Source organism: Odontesthes bonariensis, chromosome 2 (genome assembly GCF_027942865.1).
Source record: "Odontesthes bonariensis isolate fOdoBon6 chromosome 2, fOdoBon6.hap1, whole genome shotgun sequence".
Taxonomy (NCBI): Eukaryota; Metazoa; Chordata; class Actinopteri; order Atheriniformes; family Atherinopsidae; genus Odontesthes; species Odontesthes bonariensis.
This window is the reverse complement of record NC_134507.1, coordinates 21,733,023-21,746,801: the sequence shown is the minus strand read 5'-3', so window position 1 is coordinate 21,746,801 and position 13,779 is coordinate 21,733,023. Positions and strand designations below refer to the sequence as shown.

The following is a 13,779-nucleotide window of genomic DNA, read 5'->3' as shown; positions in this document are numbered from 1 at the left end:
CAGTCTCACGCCTGATTGGCCATCGCAGCTCGGGCCTGTCAGCTTGAACCCTGACCTCTGGGAGCTGCGCGCTGAGTCTCTCTGACACGTGCCTCCGCCTTGTATCTGAGTCAAGCTGACTGGTTAAGAGCTGCGGTGGAAAAGCGAGTAGGTCCGGAAAGCGGAGCACCACATTTAGAGGGGCCCTTTGCTGAATTATTCAGACGGTCCCAGTCGCAACAATCAGCGTAGATATGTTCCCCTACCTCTGGACTCTCACACATGTACGTACACAGTGAAGAACGCCCACCCTCTTTGTTAAATATTCATTATGACTGACGGCGGGGAACGGGCGTAAAGTGTTTGTAGTGAGCTTGGGTTGCCAGATTGAGTTGTTTTAGTTTGGTTGCGCATTGGTGTGCAGGCTTTTGTCGGGTGGTGGGAACCTCAGCAGAAAAACATTTCACACTATGAGTGGGACAATGAGCTGGTCTGCACCAAGCGGGAGGTTGTAAAGGACAAAAAGATTCAACTAATATCATGTTTTGTGGGATTTTTGTTATGTTTTCAAAGTCTTAGAACCGCCCCGGGGAGCTCCTTTGTTGTTCTTTAGTACAGTATATTCTCTGCATGTGTTCCTTACCAGCCCAAAGCCCTTTATCTCTAAAGAATTCTCTAAAATCTCAGTTCTTTTGCTTTCTGCTGTGTGTGTAAGAAAGGTGTAAGGAGGTAAGGGGGTTGGGTGGTGTATAGCCTTTAACTCATTCAGCTTTCAAGGACAAAATCGGCAGTCTTTGACCAAACAAAGCCAAACCACATTTGCTGCACTTACACACTGGACTTGGAAACTGGCCATGAAAAAAAAAAGTTGGAATATTGTGTAAAATATTTTTCTATTTCATGAAGAATCCTAGCTATTCTTGAATTTGATGGTAGCAACATTTGGCATGAGAGAGACCATCTGGCAAGTCATCAACACTGTTCAAAAGCCTGCATCTCTGACTGTGTGGAGGTGTAGAAGTGCCTGTGGAACTGGCAGCAGATGTGTGAGCTGCCATTCTGAAAGGTGTATATACAGGTCTTAGAGCTCTCATCCACAAGATGTATTTTTCAGGGAAGGCTTTGCATATTTCAGCAATGCTAAACCACATACTGCATCTATTATAACCACATGACTTCAAAGTAGAAGGTCCAGTTGCTGGACCGATTTTTACAGACTGTTGCTAAAAGAAGAGAGGATTCTGCACAGTGGTAAACATGGAACCTTTTCTAAGACACGTTGCTGCCATCAAATTCAGAATATTTCTTATAAGATAGTAAAATGTCTTAATTTCAGTCTTTGATCCGTTTTCTGTGTCCTATTGCGGATTAAACATTCTGATTTATGTTTTTGTTTTTATTTACATTTCACACGTCACAGTTTTTTGGAATTGGGGGTCCTAATATAGCTGTTTTCACACCTGTACAGGCAGTCATGACTAAACAAACAAACCTTCTCTCTTCAGTGGTGACGTGGACTCGGCAGTAGAGCTGTTTGATGGACTGTACACAAGTCCAAGCAACACAAATCCCAGTATGTCCTTTGTCTTCAGAAAGGTCCTGGAATCTGGCAACGACAAAGTCTTGGACAAATGTAAGACACAAAAAGACTCAGTGTATAGAAAGAAAGGTGCCAAATGGACTTATTTAAAATCCAGTCTATCAGTGATACAAACTGAAAATTGACCAGTATGTGCATGTGCTGTTGCAGTGAGTATTATGGCAGAGCGGTTAGCCAACCACTTCGCCTGCTACAGACCAGCCTCGGATCTCTTCCTCCAGCTGCTGGAAATGGACAAAGTCGAGGACGCCAAATTCATGCTGGCTGTGAGTATCTGTGTGAGAGCCAAAACATTTCTGTGTGTATCCCTGACATATCTGTTGCCGTTATGTTGTTAAAAGTTACATGTTAACATTTAAATGTGGTTTTTAAATAGCTTTGTGTTCTTGTGTGTGAGATCTGGTTAATCTTCAGTGTGAATTTGTGTGACTTTCAGAATACTTTTTGTTTGTAGTCCACAGAAACCAGGATGAGACATAATATTAGAGGGATATCAACTAGCGACAATGTAAATGGAGACGGATGCTTTTCTCACAGCACTTTATCACCTCCCCTTATCACGATTTAAACAGGAAGTCGAGGAATACATGGCTCTCTTCTCATTATAGAGCCACGGGTTAATCTCCATTTTGTAGTGTAAAAAGCTTGTGTATTTCCCAGTCTCAGGTGGTCAAGTGCAGATTCCTCCTGCCGTGCGGAGTTTTGATTAGTAGTCTGTTTTTTGTTTTGTTTTTTAATTATCTGGAGCAATTTTATCCAGAGCACACTCCTCAATTTGACTGCCCTGCATGTGGCTACATTTTAAATTGTATCAAAGCATTTAAAATCTGATCCTTCAATAAAAGTTAAAAAAAAAAAACATGGGGCATCAACATGGGACCTAATGATGAATTTAGTCCATCACATCTCCCAGTTGCTTTCGTCCAGCTGTCAGACCGCAGTGATGCTAGAGCTACTCTTCCACCACAGTTGTTGACTTATTTATCCCGCTGCACATTTTCCTGTCAGAAAACGCTCACCCACATTCCACCCACTGAGTCTGGTGGTCTGAAATTGGCCCGTCTACTACTTCACTTATTGAACACAGTTCATACATTACAGCTCAATGACTTTGCATTAAGCCTGGGGACATGAATATGTTGCAATTAGATGGGTGAGAGATGGGAGGGACGATGGATGTTGCTCTCTGTGTACTTTCTTTCACTTTAGCGATTACCCCACTCAGTCATTCAGATGCACCAGAGTGCACACTTACACAGGTAAGGAATATGACTTTATTAGATGAAGAACTTTTATAACATGAACCCTAGACAGGTCATTGCATGTTCCTCATCATACCATCTTAGCATTTTGAAATGAGATTGAAATCATCAGCTATAAAAAAAATAAATAAAAATAATCATTTTTTTAAAGTACAAAGAGCTGCTACTCTAACCAAATCTGGCACTGCATGTGCAACCCAAGAGCAGTACATTTGTAGCATTTCACACCAACTTGTTGTAAAATACAGAAAACAGCCTAATTTGGCCAAATTTAACAGTTCGGTCAATTACAAAAACTTTGTGTTTTTTTTCATAATGCCTGGACTCCCCTGGACAGAGTGAAACTGGAATGTACAAAGACAGCCGCCATCCGTCTGTCCCTCATATCTGCCCGACATCCTGAGTGATTGTCCCTCTCAATCTTTTAACAGGGATGTCTGACTAACATGCATGTTAATGAGCAGATACATTACTTACTACTCCCGTCTTTATTATTATTTAAACATCAACTCGGTTTACATGATTTTAAAGCTATAATATGCCCACCATGCAGACTGTCTCTCGATAGTAAGAAGAAAATGAGGGAAGAATAATATTAGAAATGTCCTTTTCAGGTTTCATTTTAGGCCAAATAAAGGTAAAAATGCTTCATCAATAATGCCATTCCTCATCAGTTGACATATCTTGTTGGTGCCCACTGTTATCACTGATGAAATGTAAAAAAATAAAATAAAAATGCCTTTAATCAAGTCAAATTTACAAATCTGAGACGTATGGATTTCACTGTTTTCCAATTCAAAACACTTAATACTGAGGGAAACATTCCACTTCACTTCATTCAATCGAAACCAGTAACTATTACTTAGTTTGCAAATGAGTTGATAAACTGAACTGAGAAACTTTAGAACAGGATGTGGAATTAAGATATTTAACGCTTTCAACTAGTCAAATGTGACAATTAACTGCTCTCATCAGAATTTACAGTAAACTGATTCACTTTGAGATTTGTAGATTGTAGGAAAGAAGGAATCTGAATTTAATATTAATGGAATCTGAGGTAGATAAAAGCCATTTTCTTGCTCATTTCTGACATTTTACCAATGAATCAATAGATGGATTGATCATGAAGACACCGGCAGAGTAACGAATAGTTGAGATGATTGATTTTAGAACCAATCAACCTAATTAGGATGAGCTCCACCTCAACTGGTTACAAGATTTAATTTGAAATGAAAAATATTTCAACTTTTAAAAGAATAGAAAACAATTTGTAAATTTTCTTTTAGAATGAAAGCAGTGAATGGACACATGATATAACAAGGTTCAAAGTCTCATTAAAGACAGTAATAATTGGAGTTATCTGAGTTTTGTCTCTGCGTAGTGTACAGATTATTGAAATAATGTAAACAAGGAAGTAATTGAACATCTGTAAATGTAAACATTTGATGCAACATTTGAAATGACAAACTTAAGGTGCGAGAATGTAAACACTTGACGAGACTTCAGGACGTTTGGCTGTCAGGAAATAAAAGTACAAAGACACCTGGCAGTAAAGACCATTCTCAGACATGTTCTCCCGTTTGTCTTTTATAGTTAAAGTTTGAGTTTAAACTTTATTGTTGGTTTGCTGACATCTTCCTGACTCCCCCCCCCTCCTCCGAGCTGCTCCAGGGTCACTGGAGGGTAGCGGTCCAGCTCCTCCATCCCACCATAAGTGAAGCTGCACCAAAACTCTGAAAAGCTTTTAAGTAGCCAAGCAGACTATAATCATGACAAGGCTATCAAGAGAGAAGGAGGTGACCTCGGTGGGGAGTGAGAGGGATGAAGTCAAGTCATTAAGAAGAGAAACGGTGGCGAGGCGAGCGCCTAACGGACTCATCTATGGCGTGTGTGTGCGCTGGGATGGGTCGTTGAGGAAAAGTAGGAAGCATTCCCTGGGTACGCAGAGCTTTTAAGCAGTGTGTGTGAGGAGCAGGGGAGATGCTGGGCCCGCTCGGTTGTGGTGTCGCCGTTGGGAGTGCTTGATGCGGCAAGGGAGTGGAAAAAATAGAGAGAGGGAGTGTGAGAGCATGGAGCAAAGTTGCTTCAAAGAGTGAAATGGCGTAGTGTTGGTCTAATTGCCTGATTGTACTAAAGTCATCCTGCCACTTAGTGGCTCCAGGACTGCTGCTCGCCGTGTGTATGTGTGCGTGTGGTGCTGTTAAAAGCCTTACAGGCCACCCGCTTTTAATTCTGTACGAGGCGGCGGAGGAGTGAAACACGTTAGTTTACGACTGGCTTGTAATCGGACCTCACTGCTGCTCAGCCAAGAGGACACAACCACTCTCTCAGAATACAGCAAAGTTAATGCTCCTCCTGCACAAACACGCACACATTATTTTGCGTGTCCGTGTTTCCATCATAAGCAGTCAGCTATCTGATTGGACTGTACACAAGTGTCTACATTCCTTTAGCATTTGCTTGTATTGTTCACTGGAAGGAGTTGACTCAGAAAGTGGCCTAAAGCTGCTTCAGTCGGTCAGGCCTCGATTCAGCTTTGTTTCTGTATGTGCTTTAAAGATGAGGTCCGTTTACTACCGAAATAAACTAATTGACCAGGTTTGTTAATCAATAGATTGTTTTTCTTTCTTTTCCACCACAGTCCAGACCTTGACCCCAGTGAGAATATTTTCCATGTGCTGGAGAAGACTTTACGCAACAGTCCAACTCTTTCAGTTAATACAAAATCCTGGTGCAAGCTGAATCCTACTCTGGGTGTAGATCAATTTTGCGGCCGTGCTTAAACTTATTGAAACGGTGCTACGTCCAGTGCGTGCTGGAATCAAAGCTAAGTGCTCAGTGCCGTAAGCGTTGGATGCAAAGAGCTTCATCTGTTTCTCAAACTCCAAATTTAATAAACAAAAACAGTGTTTGCTGTATGGGAAATGTGCCAGTTTATGTGAGATAATTACACTCAAGCCTTGAAGTTGTTCCTTCTTTACTTCTCTGTTTGATACTCATCTTTTTATCCTGCTGTCTCCTGATTTAAAGGCCAACTTTTGCTGGAAACCACTTTTGTGTCACTCATTTTAAAATGTGGTAGGTCACAAGTCATATGAGTATGCGCCGCGCCAAAGTGTAATTCGATCTACTTGGGCTGCACTGGTCATTGAAGGGTCAACCCACTTGGAGACACAGACAAATGAGCGCGTGAGAGAAGGCGAAACTTTGATTCGTCACTCGGTCGTAAGCCTCGCCCATAGCCTTGTATGGCATGGCCACAGCTAATCTGATGGACAGGCGCTCCGCAGCTGAAATGGAGTCGTGTCTGTGACATGCAGATGGGACTGCAGATGGAAATTAGCTTCCAAACTACAATCTGGTGCAGGTCATCTCTTTACTTTGTAATTAATGTACTTTGCACATGGTCCCTGACTAAATAAAATAAAAAAAATAAACCTGAAATCACCGCACCGATTTCAGGTGATCAAGGAACCGTAGCTCCATTTCAGCTGCGGAGCGCCTGTAGTTGGTGTCCTGCCGAGAGATCACGGCACCGATCCTCCCGAGCAGGTCATCAAACTGGGTCCTGGTGAGCCTGAAATACTGCTGGAAGCGGCCGTCATCCAGACGCAACTCCTGGAGAAGGCGGTGAAATTATCCGAGCTGAATGCACCACCGGATGATGTCACTGACCCAGACACGACGGCGTGTGCGTTTCAGACGAATCTCGGACTGCCACAGCAGGTACAAGGACGCGATGGTACTTATATCAGCCATGGCTTTCTTTCTCTCGCGAATAAGGAGAGTAAATTCAATTTACACTCGCGGCAATACTCGCGCGAGTAAGGCGGTGCGAATACATGAAGACATGATTTTATCCACCAACTTTCACAAATCCACAACAATGATTGCCAATTGTTGCAGTGCAGCAAGAAACTCCGGGCACAGTTCAAACATAGCGCGCTGCGGGCTGGCAGTGGCACAGCTCAACTGGGGTCTAGGGGGTGTGCCCTGTGACTTTTTTTTTTTTTTTTTTTTTTTTTTTTTTTAGAAACCAGAGGTGCCTTATTGTCACGTCGCAGATATTCATGAGGAAAACCGGAAAAGCCAGTCGTTTGCCACACAGGCCAATTCTAGCTCACACAAAACAGCTTGAAACAAGGAGACAAGGACGATATTTTTGACAGAAACGATGCACAATGCATTCAATCATAGTGGTGACCACAGTAATATGTATATTTGTAAATGAAATAACGATGGAAGTGGATCTTTAAGCCTTAAAACTGTACGGCAGACGAACAGCTCAGGCTTTGCCCATACTTACATTCCCACTGAGTTGTAGAAATGGTCTTTAGTGTGACTAAGTGATGATAATTATGCTTTCTGATGAGAAAAGTGCTGTGAATTTAAATTCACAAAGAAACGAGTAGTTATTAGATCCATAATTATCCTTTAACCTGAGTGTGACCCTGTGTGTACGTGTATTTGTGTGAATGCGTGGGTGTGCTGGAGTGCATGTGAGTTTATATACTGCACCTGCGTGAAGAGCAGAGGTTGGAGAGTCTTCTTGACCTCAAAAAAAAAAAAAGAAAAGTTAAAAGGAATCAGTGTTTTCTCTCTTTCTCACACTTTTTTGTCCTATGGTTTGTCTCGATGCAGCGCTGTAACGCCGTGGCCGAACAGAAGGAGGTGTTGCTGTCCTTTGTGTCTCAAAAGGCTCAGAGTCCTGGACAGGTAAGGTCACATGACAGGATTATTTTCCTCAGGATCTGCTTGTTTTGAACAGGCAGATTGCAGCTTTTCCTTTCCGTGCGATGTGAATTGATAAGTCTCACTGTGCAGAAGTGACCAGGTCCATAACTGATGATAATGCAGCATCTACACTCACCTTTATAGAAGCCAGAGTTTTTCCTTTTTGAAGGACTGCCAAACTTCAAGACTTTTTAAAAAAAGCTGTTTGTCTGACAGAAATCATGTTAAATCGAGCTTCTCAAAGCTGGAGACGCACCCAAATTATGTGGTGGGGGGTTCAAATCACTCGTATGCGTTCAGCTAAAGTTTCAACTTTTTGCATCTTTTAGTAAAAACGGTAAACTGTAAGTGTATGTTGACACAGCTGAATTCCAAATAAAGCCGCTCTCATTCACACATTTTGTTTCTTCAGTCAGACGACTAAACAAGTCAGAAATTGTGACTGAAAAGCAGCCCGTTAAGGATACACGTCCACTTGTGGTCATTTAAAGCATTTCCAGACTGTCATTCTGTTCTAATAATATTCCGGTTTTAGAAGAAGCATCTGACAAAATCCACATTCAAGTGACGTAAAGACGTCTGTGCAGTGAGTTCCTTTACACTACATGTACGATGATCTCCCACAGAAAAAGAGAGAAGCGGCTCAAAGTTTTGCAGCTTTGCTCTTACAGTGCACGCGGTCGGAGGGTCGCACACAGAAGAACAGCTGTCCATTTAAATGACCAAGTTCAACTCTAACCCAACTCTGGTTCAACTGCATGTAGACGTGCTGATTGACGCTGTCTAACAGCTCCTCACACCAGATTCACCTGGTGTCTGTGGGGGAAAAGTTTAAGAATAATTTTAGGAATACAGAACTGAATAACTGGCTGAATTGCTACGGAATATCCCACCTGCATATTTAGGGATTTACACAGTGAAAAAACAATAAAATTACCATTTTTGCTAAAACCTGTTGAAGCTGAGCAAACTGTAGCTTCTATGATGGAAAACCATTCGTGGCATTATTGTTTCAAAGCATCCTTCCTTCAGTTTCTGTATCCGAAACATGGGCATGCTGCTGTGATACAAACTTTGCAAGAAAAGCTCATTTTGATTTGAGTGAAGTTATCAAGGCAGAAGAACCTGCATGATTGAAATCACAACAAATCTCCACCTTGGCAAATAATTCTCTCATTTGTGAATTGTTTGTGTGCACAGATTGGAAAGATTAAGAGTCTGCTGAGCCTGATTCCAGACTTTGCCGAGAAAGAGGTGGTGCACGCGTACCTGATAAAGTGTCACGGTAAGACCGCATGGACGTGCGCTCTGTCGAGGCTGGAACTGTGGCGGTTCACTGGCCTGTAGCTAAGTCAACATTAACGAATGCATTAACAATGCATCAGGTCAAGGAGAGTGCGTGGCTGCGTGTGAGAGGCAGATGTCAGGGGTTAGAAGAACACATGGTCTCTAATGAGTTGGCTGTCCTGGCTACCCTAGCGTGCTAATCTCAACACGTTCCACCACTCAGCATTTTACCTCACACATTTTTCCCTCCTGTCTTCATTACTTCTTTTCCTCTCCACCTTTTTACTCCTGCCTACATTTCCTTTCCCAGTGCTTCCCCCCTTTTTTTTTTTGCTTTCACTTCACCGCCGCTCCGTTCTGGTTCCCCGCCGCACCACTGATGTGAAACACGACTCCTTAAATAGCGAGTTGATCAATCAGGGCAACCAGAGGGGAAGAAATGAGTAATGTTGTAGCCATCTCTATTCTCTGCACCAGCTTTTGACTTTTTCTTTAGCCTGTTTGACAAGAGTGCCTTATTTTATCTCTTTGATACATATAACTCAACACATTTGTTACAGGTTTACAAATGATTTATTCACTCATAATGTCAGATTTGGAAAAACAAGAAAAAGTGAGACTGCAGCTTTATAATTTTGTATGGATCAAGTTTTTAAAATGTGTTTAAAGATTATTTTAGTATCCAGCTAAGTTTCCCTTATCTCTTGCAAATGACTCTATTTTCAATCTTCATCATCATTCGACCACAATTTGGATGAAATTAACTTAAGTTCTACTTTTCCCTTTACAGCACACAGCCAGTGTCTTCTTAGAATAATTAGATAATAAAGTATTATTCTGGCAAAAGAAAGGATGAATACAAAGACTGGCCAGTTTGTAGTTGGACTTCAGTGTGAAGCAGTGTGAATTGGCACAATTGTCATCCACACATATTCACTGTCATTTGCTCATACTCAGTTTTTCCTCTAAATATCTACATTGAAATAGTAATTGTCATGTTTTATGTCTCATTTTTTCATCTCTCTCCCTGTCATCTGGCAGTTCTGGATAAGGACTTTACGTCAGCGAAGGCTTTGTATGAGCAGATGCAGAAGGATGGGCTCGCTGTCGACGAGCTGTCACTCAAACGGTTGGCTGGGCTTTACCGCGAAGCACAAGAGACGGTACCCTTCACCGAGCCCCCTGTGAGTCACATAAACACGCACACAAACACAAACCGGAGGTGATGTACACCAGAACTCTGCAGAATATGTAAAGATGTTTGATCAAATGAAAGAAAACATCCCCAAAAATGACCAATCTCCAAGTTATTCTAGAAAGATTTGACCGTTATCGTCTCAGTCCGACTCAACAGTCAAACTCTCCTGTCACTCGTGCGCTTTTGATGTGCCCGCGGGCACCTAAAGGGCAAGTCCGCCAATGCCTTTGAAAAATGTTTTGGAAAACTTTACTGGATATTGTTGTCTAACTTGAAGTTTCCAACTGGAAAGAATATCTGAAGGTTTGGAGTTCAAGGAGGAAAGTTCAAATCATTTACTGTAGGTAACGATGCTGCAAAACCAGAGAGATGCTGTCAATTGAACAACACATCCCTGGATCTGCTTCTTCAGTTTATTTAAATGCATTAAAAGCTGTCAGTAAAAAGCTGATCAAACTGAGCAACATGAGGCCTTGTTGTGTAACTGCGCGGATGACTGCCACACTTTTCTTCTTTGGCTGTTTTTGGATTCATCCAGGCTTCACTCGTCTCACACAGCTCCAGGACTATATGCTTTTTTTTGTTATCTTGTAATTTCCTGATTGTTTACTTACTAAGTCATTTGTTTGATAAAATGGTGAAATGCGCCACTTATTCCTACAGCTTTAAACAATCAAATCACTTGTTCAATCAAAATGTGAAGATTATCTTGGCCAACACACTTTTGGAAAAGAGATTTTAAATGTCAAGAGTTTTATTTACTGCTTAGATAAAGGTTGAAAAGGAAAAGAAGAATAATAACTGTACAATTCAAATTCCCATAGTTGATAACCCAAATGTGGTGGGGGTGGTGTTTGGCAAGCTTATAAACAATTAGAATTGCTGGCTAATCCACTGGTTACAAGCATGTTGAAATGTGCGTTGGAGCTCCTCATTGACGCTTTTAATTACAGCAGGAATTCATACCTCTGTGTTTTATAATTCCACTGAACGTCTAACTGAATTACCTGCATTAAACAAGCACGCACCTGTCCATATCGTTACATCTGTGCATACATAAACAACATATTGGGAACAGGACTGCACAAGTGCACAGACCCCAAAGGCCCTAACGAGTGCTGGCACTTGTCCGGCCTGTGTCCTAATGCGTTCCTTTGTGCCGTAATGTGAAGGAGCAGAGCTGCACAGGCCCGCAGCCAGCATCCTCTGGTTGTTACTCTGAGTGTGTGTGTCAGAAATTACACCCCCAGGACACAGAGGACACACAGTGTATTGTGTAAGCGAGATGGTGTCACTGCAATAGCCTTTCTCCTTTTCGGGCTTCAAAGTGTTTTTGAGCATTTCGGCACATTGAGCATTTTGTATGCTGATGTAGCTCTATTTTTGGCGGAGGACACACGCGTAAACACACACACATGGGCCTCTCAGCAGTAGCACTTTGATGCTCTGTCCCCTCGAGGCAGGTGTAGACCGCAGCCCAACTCTTACCTTCCCACCACTCACCTGCAGGACGAAGATAGAAGGAGAAAGAGGGATGAAGGTAGAGAAGCTCCTGCATTATTCACTGAGTGTCAGGGTAGCTAAGGGAGTGCTGGGTTTTACAGGCAGAGGAGAGAAGAAGAGTTGCAAGCAGAGGGAAAGGTGGATAGTCATGTTGTTCACAAGTTTCTACAAATGGGTTGTAAGCCTCTTCTCTTTGCCGTACTCCGCTCTTTCCATGTGGTTGCTGTTCCCACAGCAGTGTGCGAGCTCCTGCTTCTGGAGAGAAATGGTGTCATTTGTAGAAAATGTGATTTCCAGTTGCTTTGAGTTTTGTTGAGAAATCCAGACCAATAAAACAACTGAACAAATCTGCTGAGAAAACAAGGTTTTGTAATTAGGGTGAGCTGACCCTTTGAAACTGTATGAAACTGTGCCAGGATCTCTCTGGCGCTCTGCAGTCATTTATCGGCATTAATTACGACATTAATAAGCAAACGCACAATGTAAAGAGCTGGCGTAATCTGCAGAAAAGCTCTCACCTTCTCCCCCCCAAAAACACCCAACACAACACTTTGTCGGGATCAAAACACTGATTAATTAAGCAGGAACAGAGGCAAAGAACGGAAGTGTGTGTTTTGGGAATGTGCTACAAATCCCTTATTTCTGTATTAATGGGGATTTAAAGATGAAACGAGACAACCTGGTTGGAGACTGGAGACTATTTAGACCGACCCAGGAGGGGCCCCCGTGCTGCTTACTTTTGGAAAGATGCAAGATAGACACGCACTCACACACCATTCAGACTCACTGGCATGTTTAGTTTGTCTGGAATATTATTGTTACTGAAACGTTTCTCTTTTCCCTCTCTTTCCAGGAGTCCTTTAAGTTTTATGCAGACAAGCTGAAGGAGAGAGCTGCCAAAGGCCAGGCGGCAGCAGAGGAATAAACACTCGTCACTCTCTCCTCATACCTCCATGCAAATCCCACTGTTTTCTTTCTTTCTTTTTTTTATATTAAGTTGTCCAAGCTGAAATGTTGAGTATTGTGTTGTAACTGTTGGATCTTCAGACTCTGTCCACTGCAATATCGATAATTTCCATGAAGATGTTGAGAATGTACAGAAGTATTTATGCTAATAAACGATGATGAGTAATGATGATTCTGGGTTCTCTCCATTTATTTAGCACATTTTGACATTTAGATCGACGTCTTGGTTAACTTTAAACCTCTACATTTTTGTAGGAAACTCAACTAGATTCACTCAATTGCCGCAGACTTGGGTTGAACCCATAAAACCAAAGGCCTCTCTAAAGAAAAAAAAAAAAAAGAATATGATGCACTGTTACTGGTCAGACTCCGAGGACGTTTATGAATGGATAAAATGACTTATTTCTTGACCTGCTACCTCGTTAAAATTCTAGTTGGGGTGAGTGTATTTTTGTAATCAGGCTAGTATTTTTGTGTGTTATGTAGTATGGTTGAAAGAGAATATTTTAATAAATCACACAAAAGGATGTAACCTTTCTTCAGTCAGTATTTTCAGGGTTTCTACAGAAATCAAGGCAGTTTGATACAACACATTTAATCTTTATTGCCTGTTTTTCAATCTCAGGAAAATGTGTCTGGTATTTTTGATGCAGTTATTGTGGTCCTACTTTGCTAGTGTATGCATTTGTTGATATTTATATCATTTTTGTCAGTCCACCTTGGCAGCACAAAAAAATATTTAACATTAATAATAAAGATGAGCTTCTGACTAATATTTTACAAGGTTTAAGTAACTTCTGGAGCCATTGTTAGAGAAACTGAAATCTAGCTAATGTTTTTCAGACTCAGACATGCTGTATGGAGGCATGTTTTAGCCATTTGTTATTTTTGTTATTATTTTGAGAAACTTTTTCCATCTGACTAAATGGGTTTCCATAGGTTTTGGAATAAGTTTGTCAGCATTTTTGGTCATCAAACCTTTTAATCTTCTTCTTCCCTGGAAACCAAGGTATCTGAGTCGAATGCAATATCGGTGACAATGTAGCAAAAATAGACTTTATGTAAAAAAAAAAAAGTATAATTTAGATAGAAAAGAGATGTTGGCAGCATCCTATGTTTATGGCAGACGCTTTTATCCAAATCGACTTACACTCATGTAGGCAGGTAGCGTAAGGAGGTCTTGCCTAAGGACCCGTATTAGAGGTAGTACCTTTCATGCAGATTCAAACCCCAATCACCCACATGAAAGG

General features: G+C 41.5%; 1 protein-coding gene across 1 annotated transcript in view; it reads left to right on the top strand.

Annotated features, from left to right (window-relative positions):
• The window catches only part of lrpprc (leucine-rich pentatricopeptide repeat containing), a 61,348-nt gene extending 48,647 nt beyond the window's left edge, over positions 1-12,701 (top strand). The window contains exons 33-38 of the mRNA XM_075479263.1: positions 1,485-1,612; positions 1,730-1,845; positions 7,483-7,557; positions 8,776-8,860; positions 9,904-10,046; positions 12,417-12,701. Of these exons, the coding sequence (XP_075335378.1) occupies positions 1,485-1,612; positions 1,730-1,845; positions 7,483-7,557; positions 8,776-8,860; positions 9,904-10,046; positions 12,417-12,488 (619 nt within the window). The 3' untranslated portion in view covers positions 12,489-12,701. The remainder of the gene's footprint in view (positions 1-1,484; positions 1,613-1,729; positions 1,846-7,482; positions 7,558-8,775; positions 8,861-9,903; positions 10,047-12,416) is intronic.
• Positions 12,702-13,779: the final 1,078 nt, after the last annotated feature.